Source organism: Acanthochromis polyacanthus, chromosome 23, assembly GCF_021347895.1.
Source record: "Acanthochromis polyacanthus isolate Apoly-LR-REF ecotype Palm Island chromosome 23, KAUST_Apoly_ChrSc, whole genome shotgun sequence".
NCBI classification, from domain to species: domain Eukaryota; kingdom Metazoa; phylum Chordata; class Actinopteri; family Pomacentridae; genus Acanthochromis; species Acanthochromis polyacanthus.
Genome location: NC_067135.1, coordinates 15,046,770 through 15,068,874, shown reverse-complemented (window position 1 = coordinate 15,068,874; position 22,105 = coordinate 15,046,770). Strand labels below are relative to the sequence as shown.

At 40.5% G+C, this 22,105-nt stretch overlaps 1 protein-coding gene across 1 annotated transcript in view; it reads left to right on the top strand.

The window, feature by feature from the left end:
* svep1 (sushi, von Willebrand factor type A, EGF and pentraxin domain containing 1) overlaps window positions 1-22,105 on the top strand; it is a 102,134-nt gene that overhangs the window by 22,550 nt on the left and 57,479 nt on the right. Inside the window, 2 exon segments of the mRNA XM_022200765.2 lie at window positions 6,081-6,336; window positions 7,799-7,975. Coding sequence (XP_022056457.2) covers window positions 6,081-6,336; window positions 7,799-7,975 — 433 coding nt within the window.

Below are 22,105 nucleotides of genomic sequence, written 5' to 3'. Positions count from 1 at the left end.
AGTAATTTACAATTAAAACCAATGTAAACGATGGCTGCAGACCGTCTTGCAAAACTTAGCACACATTTTTAGACAGTTCATCACAGGGAACAGTTCCTCACCTTTATTGTTCTGACAAAATATTATACATTTTTGTCACAGTACAAGTGAGAGCATGGACTGTTTTGAACTATCAACCTTTTTAACACAATGACGGTGGTTTATTTTTTTTCCCAGTGCCTTCCAGGTAAGCTCTTTTTGGAAACCAATTCTAAGTTATGAGCTGTTTTTGAAGGCACCAGCATCTGAGAATTTTAAAAACCTGATTTAGTAGTGATAATTATGTAAGCTTGCCAAAACAGATGCAATGAATTTTGTGAGGCTGCTGTATGTCAGGAAAGTTTCAAGTCTCTGCAGGACAGGCAGGTTGAGAGGTAGGAAATCAATCTGAACTGTACTTGATTTGCAATGCATAGACTAAGACATGAAAAGGCACCGTTATGTCTATTCGCAGTTGGGTGGCCTTTGTGAAAACCCTCATTGTGTTCGTCTCATTGCTACCCACTGATCAAAACAAGAGCATGGAAAGTTTTCTGACAGACAGCCGGTGAAGTAGAGATGATATGGCATGAAGCAGTATGTGACAGGAATGGAACAAATGTAATCGTGTACATGCTTTGCATGTCAAAACATTTCAGGATCCATTGGCCTTAAAATTCGATCCACAGTTAAAAGTTAAGAAGCTTTTGAATCACAATCTTCGAAGAAGTAGCTCTCAAAGCATTGAGTATTTCTGTGAGGTATGCCATTTGTGTTAAAAAAAAACTAAATGTTTGTAAGGCAAAAAGTTGATTCAACCGGGACCTTTGCAGATTGCCTCTGGAATATCCAAAGTATGTGTCCCTGAGATGTTCCTCAATAAAACCAAAGTTGAGTCTAGTGTCTGTAATTGTATGTGTGCATGTTGTTCTGTCGGGCCCCTGCAGAGTTGTTGTTGTTATTCTCACCACCCAAGCCAAGAGCAGATAGCCTGTCAAAACAAGCGGTCAAACTTCCGACCGATGGGGAGAGAGCTCTCCGAACGGATGCAGTTGGGCTGCTTGTTTTTATCCTCTGGAATGCCTGCAAATAAAATCTTTGTTTTTGGAAGGTGGATCTCAGGGAAGTAAAACACCATAGAAGATAATAACATGTAGACTCTCAAGTTGAGGGGCACTTGCCATGCTTTGTCAGTGACTCAAGAACCACCATGCATCCTGTAAAGCCTGCAGTGTCATCAGCCAGCATATTTCAGCAGGATTTAAATGATTACACATCGCAAGTGTGCACTCCTTTTTTGTATGTAATAATGAACCAAATTAAAGATAAACACTTAGCAATCAATAATTAAAAAGCACATTAAACTGGTGCTTCTATTCCCTTTTCCTTTGCTTTTTCCATGGGGTGTCCTCTGTTGCAAATAGAGAAAGAAGTAAATCATTAACAAGCTTTACTCAGAGCCAGGTGGGTTCACGCTCTGATCAAAGTCACAGGAGGGGCTGACGAGAGGACATGAGCATGGTGCTGATGGGGGGGGTCCTCATTTAGCATTCAGGATGGCTGCCATGCATATGTGAGCCTTTGATTAACAGCTGGGGTGCCTTGGCACCATCGTTAGCCCCTCAAGGTGTAGAAAGGTTTCGCGGTCTCTTCTGCCAAATGCTTCAAGGTGCTCGCTTTTGAAGTTCTCATCATACAAGCATCTGTTTGGAGTCTACCAGTGTAAGAATTCAGTTTCTCATCAGGGTTTATTTATAGGATTTATTTGAATCACTGGTTTGGAAAATGAGCTGTCTTTGAGAGTGGTAAGACCCATATGTTGTGATAGCCAGCTCAGTGTTGTATACAATTCCAAGCTCTGAATCTAATGTCTTCATCCATTCTCTCCTTTATTGCTTTAACCTCACCCAGCTATTAATATTGATCAATCGGTTCACTACCAAAACCACTGGTCTAGACTGAAATATTGCGCCAGTTAGCGGATTGCCACAATATTTTATAAAGACATATGTCGTCCCCAGTGGCTTCTTGTTATTATCCTGACTGTCCTTTCTGCTAGACGTGTCACACTAACCAGATGATAAATCATTATAATGATTCTCTGACTTTCCCTGTAGCACAGCAGGTCAATGTGTCCATTTATTCAATGATTTAGCTTGACAAATACTTGATTGATTGGCACAGAATATCCCCAGGTGATGTCTGATACGGACTACTATGGACAGAGTGATGCCTGGACTTTGTCTTGTGCACCACAATGTTACCGTTGCTGGTTTTTACTGACATAATGACACAGCTATTGGATTTATCACAATGAGATTTGATGTACATGAGCATTTTGATTTGTCAAGTGTTATCGTCTGGTCAACATTTCATTTTGAGTAATACTTTGGTCTATGACTAAATAACAGCAACTTAACCGCCATGTAATTTTCTGAAAATGTTTGCGTGTTAGTTCTTTGGATGTCAGTGTTTGAGCTTTTCCTGTTCTTTATTAGTGTCCTGTTCACTGTTATTTTACTAGTGAAATGTAAGTAAGCCTAAAAACTGGAGATTCATTGAGAGATTAGGTTCTGATTCCATACTATACAGTCTCAATCAATATGACCCTCTTGGATGTGTGTAACCTCTGGTTGTCTCTTTCTGTCTCACCTGTGTTTGTGCGTTAGGATTAATATCTAACTGTTAGCACTGAAATGCCACAAATAGGGCCAACAGAGGCTGAACAGACATCAGCTCCACAAACAAATTGTGTTGACTGCATCTTTCCAACCATTTTCTCCTGCACACACTTGTTTAGCCTGATGATTTCGATTTCCTTCTCACTGCATATGTTATTACCATAACCGCAAATTGTTGCCGCAGTCCCTTTTTTGTTTTCATCTGCCTTCATGAGATAACGAGAGGTGATACAAATTAATAAATCTGTCTTTAGAGAAAAGAACTTCTGCAGTTTCTATCTGTCTGTCTGTCTTTGTACATATACATGCACAACCTGATTTCAAAATCATTGTGTGTGTGAGAATATGGTTTTCCTGTATATACACTTAAAAAAATGTCACCAGCTGCACATATGGCCTGCTCATCTCTCTCATGCTTCCTGCCAAAGTTCGAGGCGTTTTGGAACGGAGATAGATCCACTGCTCTCACCACTAATCCTCCCAGGCCTGCTGGTCCTTGCACTATCACCACTGCTTTGACAGATATCACTGGCCCCTAAACCAGAAACATTTAAACTGTCCCATTGCTGCCTGCTTATTGTCTCTTCCTTGGAGCTATGCCGGCGTTAAAGGGTGAGCCAAGTGCATCATTGAAGAAATGCATGGGATGCACCACATAGAGAAGCCTCAAGCTGACATTTAGCTGCTTAAGGTGTCTCAAAAGCATGTACGATATGAGATAAGTAGCTAGCATAGGTTATGTGACGCTATTAATTCCCATCTGCTGCCTTTGATCTATCCTGTTTGTCTTGCATCAGCTAAGAATACGAGGTAAGACTTTTTAATACAGCTGTTGTAAATGTCTTTATTTTTAAATTTAGCCCAGTTAAGACTGAAACAAATGATCTCATCCCACTGTTTTATGTAGGTTTTTACATGCTTTATGAAAGATTAGCTTTTTGAAAACTGAGGCTAGACAATAAATGACTTGTGTTTGCCGTAATTTTTACAACTCGCTGGCTTAGACTCACACACATCTATTAAACTTTGAAGCTTATATTCCAATTTTATGCTCTTTCCTTATCTCTCTTTCATATAGAATAATAGTTTTAATATTATGTCCTGTTTTATGCCTTGATGTATCAGGGGAAATATATTTTTACGAGGAAAAACAGCTGCAACTTAGACAGCAATCTTCTCTCCTCTTTTGTTTGAAAAGAATTTCTCAATACTGTTTACCTATACACAAACAAACAAAATGTGTTTACTCAGTGGCCGTCACCACTGGTAGCACGTATGATTGTTCTTATTAATTTAGTATTTGCTGCTCTTTCTGCTGTATGCCTTGAATGATAAGGTGCATGCAGAGAGTTACTGTAAAGGGCAGCGCCTTCCCACACACTGGCTCCTGTGGTCGCCTTTATGTTAATACTCTGACCTAAAATATGTGGAGGCTATTCGCGAGGGTATTATTAGTGGGTATGCATGCGTATGCTCCGTTTGGTGGCATCTCCACAGTCGCTAACACCAGCCACTGACTCAAGGCTAACGCAGAAACCGCCGTATCCCTACACCACTCTGAGCAGATGCTAATAAAAGATGTAACTGTACCGACTAATGCACATGTGGATTTTTTTAAGCATTTTTTTTATTGTGTTCTGGCAAGAGAAGACCTTAAATGTTAACACTTAGAGAGAAACATCATTGTGCTGAGAGCTGGTGGGAGCTAAGAGGAGCATGGAGGGTGGCAGCCTGACAGGGTGCACTGACAGCTGGGAGTGGGCGTAGTCAGCCTCCCCGGACTGACAACCAGAGCGGCAGGCACCCCGGAGCTTTGAGAATCAGAGTAACTAGTCTCTCCCGCTCGTCTATTCTCTCTCCATCCTCCTTTTCTTCCCTCATTCCCTCGCTTCACGGGCTCTGTAATTACACCGCTCCTGCCAGAGCCGCTTGAAGTTTAGCCAATTAGACAATAAAGACCAGAGCTTTCTCTCCTGCTCTCTTTCCCTCCCTCGACGGTCACACCCTTGCGTGTCTCCTCTTTCTTCACCTCTCATGTTTTACAGTCTGTCATGTGTAGCAATTATGCCCTGTTTGGACTTAGAATACAGAAAGTGCTCCTCCTAACAAACTTCTTTTGTTTCCCTCCCATCTTTTTAATTCTTTATGATATGCCTATGACCTTTTCTGCCTTTTGGTGAGTAAGTAAGTGGATATCTGTCAGATTAACTTCATCTTGGCTCCTTCAGTTTCTTTCATTCCTCTATTCTCTCTCTACCTTATTGCTCCAGCTTCTATTGTTCCCTGGGGGTTTTGCAAATACCCCCTTAACCTAATTTAAAACACTCTCAACAAACCCAGATTCTTTCAGCCTGACCTCCACAGCAAAGCTAGCAGATGGTCCTGTTGGATTTTTTATTTTTTTACTCTAGAAAATAAAGATATGTTTCTCTGACTTTAATGTCCTGTCTAATTGTATGTGGTGGATTGTAAACGGTGGCTAAAGTTAGTTTGGGAACTGTAGATGGTGTCTGGGGCGGACACAGCAGCTCGGTTGCCCAGTGTTCTCCGGTGGTTTTAGACCACTGGCAAGCAGCTGCACAGTCTGTAGGAGAAATAATTACAATTGTAGAGCTTTCTCCCTGTTTTCGTCCCTCCTCCTCATCCTGCCCTTGTTGCCTGTCTTGCTGATGTAGGGTTTTTAGGAACCCTAGAATTGAGGGTTGTTTTTAGTGGTCATGTGTGACGTTCTTCGTTATTCAATTTAGTCATGTCACTAAAGTGGAGCTCTGTTGGTAGCAGGCTGGCATGCACAACAACGTGTGGGACGTGTGTATTTGAATGGTCAACCTTTAAGACATGCAGCAGCAGCATGACTGCATCAACAAATGCACGCTTTGTCTCACTTGTCAACTTAAATCTTTAGGTTTTAGTAAGTGCAATGTCTATTAAAAGTATGACATATTGGGAATTTTACTTTCTTGCAGAGAGCGAGACGAGAGGATTTTCACCACTGTTAAATCTGCCCATTTGATATGAAGTAACACACAGTTTAATTCAACATTCAGACTAGATACAAGGACAAAGTGCTAGCCTGGCTTTCTCTAGAGGTAACAAAGCCCACACTGTAGCAGCTATAAGCTAACTTGCTGAGACATTAGTTTTTGTTTGTTCATTTTGAATAAAATAATAGATAATTTGTGTTTTCTTGTAAGTTATATACCAGACTTCAGCAAATCTCTCTAACTGGCCAAATCATAATCAGACATATAGCCTCGAAGTTCCTCTCAAATTTTAACCAACATGAAACAAGGCAGTTTAAATTGATATTAAAATGCTGAAATGTTGGATTTATAAACATGAGCACCGAGTCCTAATAAGCTATATCTTCTTCTCTCACAGCAAATCCTTCGTCACTCCCGTGGTAACGCCACCAAGGCCATTTTCCTCATCACTGATGGCTACTCTAATGGTGGAGACCCTCGCCCAGTGGCGGCAGCCCTGAGGGAACGTGGCGTTGAGATCTTCACATTGGGCATCTGGCAGGGAAACATCAGGGAGCTCCACGACATGGCCTCAAACCCCAAGGACCAGCACTGCTACCTGGTGCACAACTTCGCAGAGTTTGAGGCTCTGGCTCGTCGCGCTTTGCATGAAGGTAAAAGCAAAAGATGTTAATTACTTAAACTCATCTGGTGTTATTTTGGTTTATACATGCAGTAGCATCTTTTTTTTTTTTAAAATTCACTTGTAAAGACAGAATCTCAGCTTTTCAGAAGTGATGCTAACTCAGTTCAAAGAAACATCTGTGATCTCACTTCACAGCTATTAAGACACGTCATGTTTTAAAACTTTCCCACTTACCTCTTTAGTTGCATGAGAGTGAGTAACATCAGGCTCTATGTTTTGGTAAATAGACGTTGAAGCTACCATGGTTTCTCTGCATCTTTGAAGCCTCAGGCAGTGCTTCCATCATCACCAGTTGACCTGCAGCGATATTTCTTAAAGGTTTTGACCCTGTTGAGATTCATTGCTTACATTAAAGGAGACAGATAATGTTTTACATAGAATCTGACAACATACATTTCACATGGTTACGTCTGTGTTGAACTGCCAACAGCCATTTGACCTCACTTCCACACAGATTCTACTTTAGCCCACACTGGATGGAGACTTCCCACAATTTGGTGAAAGAGGAGATTCAGTCATGGCTTTTAAACTTAAAATATCACCATAAAATATCACAGCTGAGTGAAGCGCTGAGTGTATAATGAGCTGTAAATCGTGTATATTCACTGACAGGTTCTGTATGCTCACACACAGACTCTGTCTGGAAATCCAGATGTAGATGGAGTGGTAGAGGTCAGTAAAATGGACGAGGATAAGACTACAAGAATGAAAGCCAACGCACACCATACTATCAGCTTCGTCTCCGGTCGGTCTCTCACATTCTGTCTTGAAGTCTGTGCAGCATCACTGCCAACAATAGCCTCAAAGCACAGACTCAGGTTTTCAGAGATGGAGCCACAGATTCAACCCTTGCTTTACAGTAGCCAATTTACACAAGTTATGACATGGACATTGTGTCCCTCTTTGTCATCTTGTAGCTGAATAAAGGCAGACAGGTCAATTTTTGGAGGTAAAATGACAGTTTTAGTTTCGTTCATTGACTTTCTTCTTTTGTGAATCGTTCGCTCTGGAGCAGTCTGTCAGTGATTTGTTTGTGGCGTTCTGGCTGGCGATTTGATTCATGAATTTCTGTCTGCATTTCTGTGGTTGAGGTGCCTCTTTGTCTCTGAAGAAAACTGTACTGTCAGACAGATGTGTTGTGGCTTGCAAAAAATATTGTTCGAAATATTACCGGTGTTGCTGGACTTTTTAACCTTTAAGACTTCCTCCCTTTATTATATATTGTTAAAGCAAATCTGTTGTAGACAAAACTGTGCCAGAAACACCCTCCTTAAGCATTTTTGTCTGTCTGCACTGTTATACATGACCTCTGAAATGATGGTGCCGTGCACTATAACTAGCCTGACAGTTTGAATAGCCTCATTTCCAGGTGGTGTAATTTGATCCTGCTGCAACTTGCACTTCTCTACATGTTTGTTTCCCACCCTCAGACCTCCCTACAGGTAGCTACATCCAGGAGGATCTGTCGCGCTGCTCATCTCTGTGTGAAGCGGGCAAAGACTGCTGTGACCTGATGGCCAGCTGTAAGTGCGGCACACACACCGGACAATACGACTGCATCTGTGAGAAGGGATACTACGGCAAGGGTCTCCAGCATGAATGCACAGGTAGGACATTTCACCACCTTCACCTTAGTCCCCTACATCAGCACACTCACACTTTGTGAGTGATTGTTTCCCCTTCTTAGTTACCATGTTAAAAATCTTGTCCTTATCAACTTGCCTCTTAGTAACAGTTGTAGGTACTTTCAGAAAAGTGCAATGTTGCATAAATACACCGGAAATTCCTGTGAGTATGCCAGAGTGGTTAAGTTTTACCTATAAATCACTCATATTAGTAGCTATTCTGTGCCAAACATTGATGCCAATTCATTCCTCTTGCAACTGTGAGGGCTGGCCTGCCAGAGATAAATCAGGACCAAACTGCTTGTAAGCTAAGCAGCAGGGTAGTATTTATGTATGCGTATATTCCTTTTTATGTGATCCTCTGGAAGTGTATGAGTATAAAGAGTCTGACATTTTGTAAAATATCTCATAAATTCATTCAAAAGATGATTCTGTAAAAGTGCTACTGTGTGTTGCTACTACTATCTATGCAGCAAATGTCCAAACACTCATTAACTGCCTACATTGGAACAGCCCATAGCTGGAGACTTTGGTGTACTAAAACAATGTTTTTGTGCCTTTTCAATTGACATTTGGAGGTCTTTATTTGTTCCTTAGTCCTCCACATCAGGATTGTGGCCTCAGGGTGCTGCTGAGCTCACTATTAAATAAGCAGCCTGTCCACTTAACGCAGTGTAAGCTGTCTACAGGACAGATCACTATCAACAAACCCAGTAATGTGCCGTAGGGGCGGAGAACTTAGACTGCTATGTGTTTTTGTGTAATCAAGACCTCAGTGGCCTTCCCTCACCTTTGACTCTCAGACTCTCAGTAGGACATATCCCATCCTGCTCTCCACCCTCAGTTTCCGCCTTTAAATCACATCTTGTACATCCATTTCTTTGGTCTCTACTCACACCAAAAATGTTGCTGTCATTTTGAAACCAACTGCCTTTTTCTGTGGCTCTTATTGCTTCACCTCCCACTTCTGTTTCATTCATATCCATTTGAGGACCAAAAAAACTGTTTCATCTGTTGCCAGAATGCTCTGGCTTTTACCCTTGTGTTCCTTACTACTGGTTATTTTAAAGTTTGGGCTCTAGGACTTCGTGCTTTATGGTTTCACAGACGTCATTTTAGATAAGAGAGTCAATGAAAGTTGCATTCGTTTATGTGTCTCTGTGTTTGTGACATTAATAAGTTTGTCTCAGATGTCAGATATCTTCCTTTGGTTTCTTGAATTACTAAGATCCAGAAGTTGTGTGTTACAGAGTTTTGACTCAAAATGGGTGTTAGTGTTGACCGTGCATAGCAAAAAGCATTAAACTTTAGGCTGATATACAGTAACTGAAACTTCAAAACTAGTAAAAAAAAAAAAAAAAACCTAAACTTTTATCATTGTAGCATTTGCAATTTTCTTTTGTCGTTGGTTAAAATCTCTTTGGGGAATGCCAGAAATGACTCCAAACTGGTAAAACCCTGAGTTCAAGCTGAAATTGTAGTGAAGTTAAAAAAAAAAAAAAGTTCTCCTTTTTTTATGACAACAATAAACAGACTAAAGTGCTGGAAGGCATAACAAGGGCAAAGTAAGTGATGTAGCAGGGCTTTCCCTCTTTATCTTTCCTTCGACTTGAACACAAACATTTACCTTTCCTATCATCTTTCCTGAAATCTTGTCAGCGTCTCCAACAAATATATTCTTAGGTAATGTGATTTAATCAACTCCATGTTATGTTAAGCTCCAAAAAATGACATGAAAACAATGGAATCTTTATTTTTTCAATAAAATTCAAGGTCTTGTCAAACAGTTCTTTATGCTTTCCACACCATCACTTAGTGGGATGACTTTTACAATCAGGAATATTAGAAATGATCTCTTAAATTATATTATGAGATGAGAAGAGATGAATCTCTAATGACTCTCAGATAAATGTTGGAAATATTCTTGCTGAGTAGAAGTGTTTAGGCAGCAGCTCTTTATGTGGGGAAACCCTTAACCCTGTTTCATTCCTGGAGCAGGTCCCACTGCACAACTCACGGCAATGCATTAATTTTGTTTTGCTTGAGTGCTTTCATTGCTTAAAATCAATCCAGCACTGCAGACAATCAAATTAAAACACTTGCCAGCAGCCTGTATGCTGACACGTTAATTTATCTTCTAAATGTTCACTCTTCGGTCAGTTAAATCTCCTAATTTACACAGCCTAATGTTGCAATGTGATGCAGGTGGCCTGTGTCGTTTAAGCGTAAGGTTAGGGGTTGATACATTGTTTTTACTGAATATGCAATCCCCAAACTCACAGAGGATCACAAAGTCTGTGATTGTTGGAGAGCAGAGCAGCTAACAGATGCACTGGCTGGTGTGTGTGTCTGTGTTTACAGAAAGTAACTGCTGCGTTCAACGTCAGTCATTTAGACAGCTCAGCCTGCGTGCAGAGGAGACAGGTGGGAGGGATTGAGCAACTAAGAAGAAAATCAACCCTGAGTGCTCTGCCTGGAGGAAACAATCACAGAAATCTGGAGAACAATCACCGTTAATAATGGGAAACAATGGGTAATAATCCTGACTGTGCTTGCCCTGTGGGTCTTCCTCTCTGCCCACATGTTTGCAATCCAGAATTAGATAGCTGGCAGAGAAATAAGGAAAAGAGTGACAGAGAAGTTTAGATAAGTCAGATTGGTGGGTGTTTAAATGGCAGTAAGAGAAAACGAGAGCAACAGGAGGAGGATTTCCAAAGTGAAAGTCAAAGTTAAAGGGCATCAGGGTCATGGTGCCAAAACGCGCGCCTCACTAATTCTCATCAGATGTTGTCGAGACTGGAGCCCCATTCTGCTTATTAATCCCTTTTAATGGTTTAATTAATACCAGAGAGCAGACTTAAGAGTTGACTTAGCCGGTGTGAGGAAGGAAGGACACAGCGAGGCGCTGCAACCGCAGCTAAGGAGTGCTTCCTCTGTCTGTCTCTTACTTGTTCATATAACAAGATCTCATGGGAGACGAGTGGGTTTTTTTTGTTGTGGACTCTTGATTGTCTAAAAGTTGTCATTCTCATGCTACAGAGCTGACATGTACCCACCGCCTGCCGGCCCAGGCAGAAATATGTGTCACTGCAGTTGCTGTTGTGGATACATTGGCAAGCTGAGGCACTATTAACTGTGTGCATCTGAGTTTTGGTTTTGTCAACTGGTGCGAAACACCCTCATATATAGTTTTGAACACTACATTTATTGAAAGTTTTATTCTCTAATAACCTACAAGGCTTTTTTGGTGTTGTGGTGGCTCCAAAACCAATTAGGTTTGCAGTGAGAGGAATACGTAACCAAGAAACATACAAGTAAACTTGACAAGCGCCTGCTGTTTGTAGAAAAATCCAGCATCTCTCTTTAATATTCTGTTGCTTTAACCTTTAATGGGCTTGGCTGAACTGTAGGTGTTGCGTGAATTATGGGTACAACATGTGCTATAGCCATGCCAGGTCTCTTGAGTGGCAGACAGACGCAACTGTAGACTGCAGAGCCACTGCCAGAGTTAGACGTTGCTCTGGTTTGCAGAAAAGCTCAGTGTGGCCTCAGGTGGGTTTGTTGTCTAGACTATGAGTTTGCATAGGTTTTATGCTTTTTGGACCTTCTTTTCTCACATTTAATAGTCTTTGATACATCTGAAAGCAATATGAGTGAACTTGAGGCCTGTCAGTGGATTACTATTATCATTGGCTGAGGGACTCTGTTGGAAACACTATCCAAATCCCTACAGTGCACAGCAGTGTTGTTTATGAATCTGTCGACAGCCAAGGGAAACAGTCTCTTCCACAAAACATGACTGGAATCCCAGCAGATAGAAAGGGATGATGAACCCAGTTCCTGCATAGTTCGGTTTACTCTGACGGGCAAAACAGGACATCGCTGTCGCTCTTCAAATACCAGCCCTCAGTCTTCAATATCTGTATCACGGAGGATCACCAAAGGAATGGGAAAGTGGATGAATTGAGTAAGAGGCTGAGAGAAGAGGGGGTGCAGAAGGGTAACATGTTTTCCTCCTGTCACACATTCTGGCTTATCAGCCTCTTCTGTAGCCCAAGAGAATGACAGGAGCTCTGGACTGTGTTAATGTGGTGTCAGCAGAGCCTTTGTTCGCTCAGGACAGCTCTGCTGGAGAAGACTGGAGGAGTGGGAGAATAAATGAGAGCAGAAGACAGCTTGAAAGCATGAAAGACCTAAATAAAAAGAAATAAATATTTGAAGACTGATCTATGAACATAACGTGTGCTTGGGTGATTTAATTAAAACATGATCTTTGATTTCCAAATCATGCTCAGATTGTATTTTTTTATTTGCTGCTAAAATAAGTTTAAAAAATGAAATGTGTTATGATCTGCTTAAATATTGATTTATATTAATAAGCAATTGTTTTCTTTGTTACAGAGCAAACTAACAAGCACTGCTGAGTAAGAGGGAATAAATAATTGTAAAAGTGTGGATGAAGATAAAGCTGTTTGAGGACTTTAAAATGTAACCGCCTTACAATTGCATCGCCACATATGCACATAACTTTAAAACAGGAAATTAGTATGTCAGTTTTAAAATTTATTGCAGAGTTGTTTCTGTTTAGATTATATTTAATTTGAGTAGATGTATTTCATTTATGACAGCCTTGTGGGATACTGTTGATTGGTTCGTCTGCATGCACTTACATCGTTAATCATACAGGTAAAAGACAGACTTTCTGAAAAATAAACTGAGAGAAAACATGGAATCAATAAATTACTGAAATGCTATTTTTTAGGCCTAATAACGACAAAAGCTTATTTCAGCTGTGAACTGTATTGTGGCTCCTAAATGCACTTACATAAGTTAACATTTTGGTCAACAAAAAATCTTAACTTGGGGTGACCTCAGAGTGGGATGACAACTGATTGATTGGTAACTATTTTAAAATATGTTACAAAGCTGTAGAAAAAAAGCTATTTTAAAAAGAGGCTCAAGACCCATCTTTTTAATCAGGCTTTTCACTGACTCATTTTAATTCTTTATAATTTCTTAAGCTGACTTTTATTCTTACATTTTTTATTCTTACAATTTTTATTACTATTTTATATATAAATTTTTACTTTATACATTCTTTTCTCTTATCTCAGTCTTAGCTTCCATACCTTTTATTTATTTATTGATGTATTTATTTTTTATTATTATTATTTTTTATTTATTTATTTGTTTTACTGTTTTAGTCCCTTGTTTCTCCAGTGTTTCCTCCTGGGGGCCTACCACACCTGGAGTTGATTCTGGTCCACTGATGGGGGTGCCGGCCCGTGGATAGCCCTGACCTGGGTGGCTGGAGAGCTTTACACCTTCGTGTGGAGCCTCTTGTCTGCCTGGGCTGGGGTGGTCCTTGTGTCGGCGCCCCTGCAGTCATGGTCCATGACTCCACTCGGTGTGTGTGGCCCCCAAAGGTAGCTTCTTCCTCACTTCGGATTTCGGTGTCCAGCCATGTCTCCTCTATATCTCCTTACTGACAGATGGTGTATGTGGGTGTGTGTATGTTAGTATGTTTGTGTGTGTGGGTATGTATGTCTGTTCGTATGTCTACGTATGTGTGTGAATGTATATGTGATTGTGTATCTGTGTGTATATTTGTTGGGGGGTGGAAGGTTTCGGGTTTTTCACAGTGTTTTGTATTGTGTTGTTTTTGTTTTTATCCTCTGTGAGGCACTTTGTGTTACTCTACTGTATGAAAAGTGCCATATAAATAAAGCTGATTTGATTTGATTATTAAATGGACTTGAAGTTAAGATTTGTGTCTGTCAAACCATTTCAAATGTCCAAGTTGACTTTTCAGGGTTACTCTTTTGTTTATCACTGTTCTATTTCTCTTTGTGACAGAAACATGAAAACAATTAGAAGGTTGTGTTCCACTGAAACATTTCTCGTATTTTATTTGCTGATGAATGTTTGTGATTTTGAAATGAGGGAATATATTTAGAGAGCTTACTCCTTTTAAGATGGTTATCTAAGACATGAACCGTTGACTGGAATGCTGTGAGTGTAGCAAAACATTTCTTCTGAGCTGATACTAGAAGAATTGCTCAATGTTTACAGTGTTAGGTTCACAAAAGCCTCTTGATCCCAAGAGGGGACGCGTGGCTGCATTGAGCTTTGGCTCGACCCAGAACATGATGCATCTCGCTCTCTATGGACGAAGCGGACGGTCTGTTGTCTGAGACAAGAGGCATTCACTGTGTCTTGCTCTGTAAATATTTGTGGTCTCGATGTGAATGACCGAGAGATTCTGGGAGGGGAAGCCTCGAGGTGGACATAAATTGAACAGAAGAATTAAAATGACAACAGGCGAGTAGGAATTTCTTAAACGTTAAGAAAGACTGCAAAAAATGTTGAAATGGAAGGGATTTTGCAATCATTATATGGTGTCTTCTTTCCTTGCACTTGCCTCATCCTGTTGCAGAGGTCTCCAGTGTGAATGAAGAATAGTCAAAATACAAAAAAAAACCCCATTGAAAGATGAATGTGTTTTGTGAACCCTGAGGAATGTGGCCGAACTTGACACCACATCGATTATGACTGTCTCAGTTCTCGACCGTCTGCAGCTTATCTAACCTTGCAATGTCACGTTAGCACAGAAGCTTGTGCCATGTTTGGATCAACACATTTGCACAGCCATGTGTTTTTGGTGTCCATTAAAACATCTCACACTTAAGAATCGGACACATACCAGGCACATGAGGGATCACACACACTACGTTACACCAGTGAGCCTCTAAATCTCTGAAATGATTTTAAGCACACTTACAATACTTGTGCTGTAGTGTCCTGGTGAACTTGATAATTGGTTGATTAATATGCTGTTATCTGATCAAAGTCTTATTGGTTGAACAGTCACAAGCATTGCTTTTATGAAGGGAAAAGCACTACATTACTACTTTTAGCAATCTAATGGAGATTGCCAGGTCAAACTTATGTAATGTTTACTGAATGTTTACTCAGCTCCAAACTATCTGACCCTCTCTCAGTGAAAAGTATGGCTGCATTTTGTTAAATGGTCAAAAAGTCAAGTGCAAAGTACAATCATCAACAGAGCATAAAATCAAAAAATAGTATCCTAACTTGCAATAGTGGTTCTTGTGATGAGATCATGAGTTGATATAATTCTGTTTTCAGTAATCATATAAATATGTTCAGGTGTGCGGTGCTCTGCTCCAAGTCTGTTCTCTGTAAAATAACAAATCCTATTTATAATGCATTTAGGTTAATAAAGTTAGCAGGTAGAGTGCACCAAGTTCACTTTAGGTAATCTTCAGATAATATGCAGATTTTTTTCCCCTGGCATCACACGATTGGCTGAAGCGCAGGTATGATTTCAGTTGACCTAGATTTTTTTGGGTTGACAGCAGCTCTACAAAATATTAGGGTATGTTCGACCTGTATTAAGAAGGGAAGCAAACTATTCAGGAAGTATTTGACTGTAGCTGCTTTAATTCTATTAAAAATAGTGATATGTTTGAGGATTACTGCCAGGATAATTTCATTTGTATGTGCCATAGTACTTCACACGAGCCTTCCATTTGCTCCATTGCTTGTACTGAAATGTTTTCAAAAATAAGTTTTTCCCAGAGTAGCAAATTTAGTCAACTCATCCAACCTGTTACATAAACTTTCTTATAAAGAGTCTCTGTTTCCTTTTACTGTATAAATCCTAATCCCCACAGTGTCACTAACCAAAGCAGACCGTCTGCTTCTGTTCAGTTTGTCTGCGTCCGTCCAAATCGTTGTTTCTCAATGCTCTTGTGGTGAAGATGAAAATGCTCACAATGAATCCTATCTTAGTTTTGGTCTAGCTATGAGCGGGGGGCAAATTCTTGGGATTTCCTGAGGACAAGAAGAGGAGGGTTTAGGGGTGCTCAAGCCTCACCAGCCTCCTGACTGACCCCACTCTCCATTAATTGCTTTAACTGATTGGATGGAAGTTTAGGTTTGTGTTTTTCTTTGGTGAGCAGAGGGTGGAAAGAAGGAAGGAGGGAGGGCAGTTCCTTTCCTTTACCCCTGAGCCATGCATCTTTTGTGGTGGATGGAGAGCTTTCAGTGACTGGGCAAAGATCAGACTGGCTCTGTGCCATATGGAGGAGGGTGGGAGGGGGGCTCGATCTGCAAAGAAACAAACTTTATTTCCAGATTCATTCTTGACAGCATTAAATGTGATGTCAAATGAAAGATATATGCAATGCACATAGATTTTACACTTTGGATTTTATTTTAATAGTTTTTGTCAGCCTTTGCAGCAAAGATGAAGCTATCCTTCGTAAACGTCCATCACAGTTTGTTGTTTGTATGCACACATTTTTTCTCCCCAATAAGGAGTTATTACAGACATTTCAGGGGTTTTCTCCTCAGGCTTTGGCTAAACTTCTTGTTTGTTTACAACCTGAGCAATTACCTGAACACTTGTGTTGCTTGTTTTGCTGGCTAAACCCAAGGTGTAATAAACCAGAGGGATATTTAACCCCTTAGTGTCCATCAGACACATTTGGCATCCATAGTCACAACTCATACTCTCAGTCACATTACTCTTGAACTATTTATTGCAGTGAGGTTCACCTTTCCAACAATGCTTGCTTGTCTGTGTGACAAAGGGTTTGTGACTAAAATAGAATTGAATTTGCATCTTATTTGTTGTTAGAACCTGCATACACCTATGCTTCCATCTTTACACCCGATACTGCTTTTTAAATTGTTCCTGAACTCATAAGTGCAGAGATGTCTTAATGTCTAGATATATGAATATCGATACGGTCATTGCATTTGCGTGGTTTGCCACCTGTCCAAGTAGCCTACTGTGTGTGGACAGTTCAGTGAATAAAATATTGGCATTGACCTAATTTCCAAGCCAAACAGTAGCCCACAGTCGTGGTTCTGATATTGACAGAATACAGAGAACTTTTCCTAAGCGATTCTGAAAACATATCTCTGCTCTCAGTAAGTATCAGCAGGTATTCTTATATACTTTGATAGAAGATCTGAAGGGCCTAGACATAAGACAGTATGTATAGTGACATTACAGTGACCTAGATAAGAGCTTATAAATAAAGGTAGTAAAGCGCTGAAAATAACCAAGGGGTCATGGGATTAAACAAGTGAAATACAAAATGAAAAAAGAGGACAAACAGCAATTATGCTCACCAAATTGCTTAGAAAGGAGTTTTTCTGCTGCTTTATAAAGACCCCAGTGTCTTAGCTGCTCTCAGGTGTTTTTAGTGAGTCTTTCATGTCATTTAGTGATTGAAGTTTTTGCTTTATTGCAGATTGTATACATGAGTCTGAAAGTACTATGTAATGTTGAAATCCATATTAGTCCGTCCCTCCATGCCACATGTTCTGTTCCACCCTCTCTCCCCTCATTAAACAACACATATAGGTTTGTAAAAAGCCTTAATTGATGACTACTGCTGCTGTGTTTGTAGGTCAGGGATGCTGTAAAGCAGACATGACTTGTGTTATAAACTGAGGCCACTCTGTGCATGTGTGCATTAAAAAAAGAGAGACGAAGGAGCACGGAGGCAGAGGAGCTATAAAGTGGTCCTAATAGGACCCTCCTCTGCAGGAGAACATGAAAAACAAGGAGCCGTGAAACAGCCAGTGGTGCGAAGCAGAACCTCACTGTGTCATTAGCACTCCTCCTCTGTCCATCCATCCCTCCATCCATTTCTCTTTTATTTTCCTCCTGCCTTCCGCTGTCTGGGTCTCCTCTTTGCCCTGCCCCCCCATCATTAGCACCTCACAGCTACCCCTTTCCCCCCCATCTTTCTGAGCCTCTCTCCAGCTACTGCACCGTGTCACCAGGTGCAGCAGATGTAAATTAGTCATTTACTGAGAGGTATTAAGCAGACCACAAACACCTCTTGTTAAATTGACACAACCATAAGCTTTCACTACTGATGTGGCAGCAGACAGGTATTTGTCACTGTTTATGCCAGCTGTTGGTAATTCATTCATTCCATATTTAATCAGTTAAATATTTAATGTTAGAACACTGACGTATATCATTCACAAATGTTATTTACTTTAATAAACTAACTAATTGGTTGCAATAATAGTCAGATCTTTTTGTAAAACTCATTATTGTGATTGCTTGATCTTCATTGCCAGTTCTGGTGACTCACTTGCTGCATCATAACCTACAACAAGAACACAACAGCAAAAATGATCAGGATTATACGACATCAAAGATTTCATGGTGAAAATGGTGTAGTTATTCACCAGGTATTTTCATCAAGCACCTATAGCTTACACTACTATGAGATGCTGTAATGACTCAGTAGTGTTTCGTCAGAACTGAGAAGGGACATTTTTTTTGGAGAAAAAAAATCATTGGTCAACATCTCCTCTTCCTTGACTTTTTGCTCGACAGCTATTTTAACTTCTTTGTCCTTCCTTTTCTCCCTCATGCGTAATTTAAGCTTAAAAATGTACCCACGGGAATTGAAGAGGAATGACTGTCTCTTTTAGCATCCTAAATGCTTTTCTCTAGTGTATTTTTCAAGGCCTTTGCCCTTCTACAAATCCAACATATGTGTCCCTTTCTGTGACCCTCATCCATCTCTGTGAATTTTTTTCATTGACCCTGTTCAGCTCCCACCTACTTCCTTACACTTTCTAATGTCCTCACTGTGTGTTTGTGTGAAAGCTGTTAACTGAAATCTCTCCAGTTGGAGGGAGGCAATGAAGAGGCACACATGCAATGTCAAGCGTCACGGGCTAACGACGGAGGAAGCCAGCTGCTACCAGCTTTGTGGAAGACAAGCATGGGTCTCTTTTTGTTTTTCTCTTGCTTTGCGAGCTGCCACAAAGTCTTGTACAGAAAATACCTTTTTTTCATTACAGTCCCTTAATTCATATTCATAAACACACAAAATTACTCTTTCTTTGGAGTGAAATATTTGTGAGAAATCACAGGATGGAAATTACTGTTCCATCTAATCGTACCTGATACGCTTGCCTTATTTCATGTAGTTTCTGCTGTTTCTGCACATAAGCACACACAAACTGATACAAGAAAGTCAGAAGCAGACAATCCCTAACATGTCACACGTGTTGGATGGGCCTGTGTCCTGTCAGTGAATCTGTTTAGCAGGAACCATCCCTGAACTCCAAACCCCACCAGGGAACGCCAACTTTGAGGCTGTTGTGGGAGCAACTATGTGTGTGAGCATGTGGCGGTGTTTTTTGCACATGTATGTGCTGCACACTGTGTCTTCATGCTGGACCAAAAGCTAATCCTTCAAATCAGGTCAGGAAGTGTGAAAGCATTGATAAATTTGGTGGTATGGTGACGTGACAGTTGAAAAGGACATGAAAACAGGCCATCGTCTTTAAACATGTTAGTGTTAACATTCTGAGTGTAATGCTATGTTGTCCCAAGTGTACTGAGATCATACTATGTCCTTCTATCATAGCATTTTTCAGCATACTGACATCTGTAATCAGGCACACCAAACCAGAGACCAACCTGTGTTTGTACAGTTGTTTAGCGGTTCGCCGAGCTCTCCCAGTGATTCCCAGTGTTCCTGGAGTCTGTAATAAGCAAACAGGACAGTCTCCCTGTCCTTCAGAATCCGTAAGAGATATCTAGCAATTGTGGTGAAGTCATTCTCCTTTAGGACTGGGACTGAATAATAAGCATCCAAACAGCGATGGAGCGGCCACTGAACTTGCTCAGTTTCCTCTCCAAAGACCGCCTTGCGTCACATCATAGAAGTTTCACATTCTTAAGATCAGGGGGTCTTTGGAGGTCTCATCCCCCCAGATGGAGTCTGTGTAGGTGGACATCTGTGCAGCAGCCACATCTCAAAGCAACCCCCTTCTTCACTCTGCAATCCAGCTGGAGAGCAGACCTGACTTCAGCGAGACTCTGGTGATGTGATTTAGAGCCTCTTGACATTCCACAACGATGGGATTCCCAAACTTTTCCTGTTTCAGGTGACCCGTGTATTGAGGTTGGAAAATTCCTTTGACCTTCACCGTTTCAGACACAGACAGTGCACATCTTACTTTGCGTCTTTGTTTATATGAGGGCAAAATGTACTTCTAAGCAGAGCAGAAACTGAGCCAGGTGACAGGTGTCACCTGTGAAATCTGAAACCTGCTGCTAAAATCTTTCTGGTTGATATGAAGTAGCTGAACTTGGAATTTATTAGAGGTCTTTCGGATTATCTTCCTAATATAATGTTAGATTAATATGTTTATCTAACTTTATATTACCTATTTTCTTTGTATTGTCACTTTGCATTGTAGCTTGGTGATTCTACACTCACATCTGGCAGCTTCTTGGTAGAACAGGAACTCACAAGTTCATCTACTTCACTCAATGAGGAGGCCTGAAGCTTGTGAAACTGTCCATTAAGAGAAAGGTAAATTCAACTGTGGTAGGAACAGTTTGGTGCTCTATACATGATAGAGGCTTCTTAGTAGAAGTGTGGTCTTCAATCACTGTTGGTAATTTTGAAGGCTTTTAGCTGTTCAAATTTTTCTTGGTTTGGATCCTTTACATTCTTCCTCAGTATCCCACCATTTTAGGCTCCTTTGGTGGTCCAGATGAATTCAGCATGAGATGCATATACTCTGCTGCTTCAGAGTCAATGTATATACAGACTGTGTTTACCTGAAATGAAATATTCAAACTCGGCACCAGTTCCTTCATGTGCCTCTCGGGGTCATGTGTGAATGTATGTCTAGACTATACATTTTAATTGTCCATTTCCGTTGTCTATTTATGCACCTTAAGTGTGTGTGGGAAGTCTCAGTTAAGAGTGGAAAGTTTCCTTGCATGTGAACATTGTTTTTGCTCTGAAAAACCCTGGAATTTAAGGTCTAACTTAACAACATTTCTTGTGTGAGAGGGCCTTTGACCACAAGTGGCCAGGCTTCTGTCCAGATTTGGCAGCCCATTTTCAATACTGCGGGACTTCCTCTGTCCCCATTGTTTGGCTTTGAAGACGACTGCCAGACAGATCTGGGTCACGACATCCCAAATATTGAAGGGTCTCTGGAATATTTGCTACTTTTATTGTCTGCTTTGCACATAATACCCGTATTGTTAGCTGCTTGTTGGGTCGGTGACATTTCTTTTTCCCAAATCCAAATGGAGACGCGAGAGTGTTGTAGACATCATATTTTCTTTTTTCATTGTCAATGGACTGAGTCAGTACAGAAACCTGCAAAAGGTTCCCAATAGATGTTTTTCTACCAACCAAAGGAAACCAGATTATTAGATGTTTGCTTCAAGAATGTAAACTACTGCACTTGAACTTTTAAAGCTTGTGAAATTATGATTTAAATCTGTAGCTGATCAAATAAAAGTAAACCAGATCTTGAAAAAAGGTTGGATAGTTTTCAGTAATTCAGAGCTATTGGCACATTGCATTCAGTAATAAAGCTTGTTGTGCTTGTGTACCACACTGACTTGCACAATTTGTCTATATTGAGGTTTCAGCTTGTTTCTCATTGGACTGGACTGGAAATGTTAAATTTTTTTAGCTCAGTGTCCCTATTATGAAACATGAATGACTCATGTTCAGAATATCACAAAGGGGATAGAGCAAAACAAATAATTGATTTTAAATTGAAATGGCAATTTGAAACAATATAATACTCACAAAAAGTGGTCATATTAATGCCGCATGTAACGGTTATCCTTTTTAATGGTATCTCAAGTGTTTTACATCTGTTACATGGTGAATGTTGAACTGAAACTTGACTTGTAAAAACAAAACTGTATCGCAAATCAAATCATCATTGCAATATTTGCCTGAGAAATTGCAATTTTCCCCAAATCGCTCAGCCCAAGTAGGAAGCAGCGAGTGTATGAGAACGATATGGATTACCATGTGTTTTTAAGCATGTGTTTGTGGATTTTGTTGGACGAAGCAGAATATGTCCCCCTTAGATGAAAACCGCTCTCTTTCTCTGCCTGTTTGTCATTGTGGCTGAGGAGGCAGATGTTCTTGCGCTCCCTCTGGATCTCCTTTCATCGTTTCCGTCCCGGTCTGTTTTTAGGCCTGGCTAATCGAACCCAGTCTGCCCCCTGAGACACAAGAGATTCTCGTGTGATAGTAACTTTGGCTCCCGGAC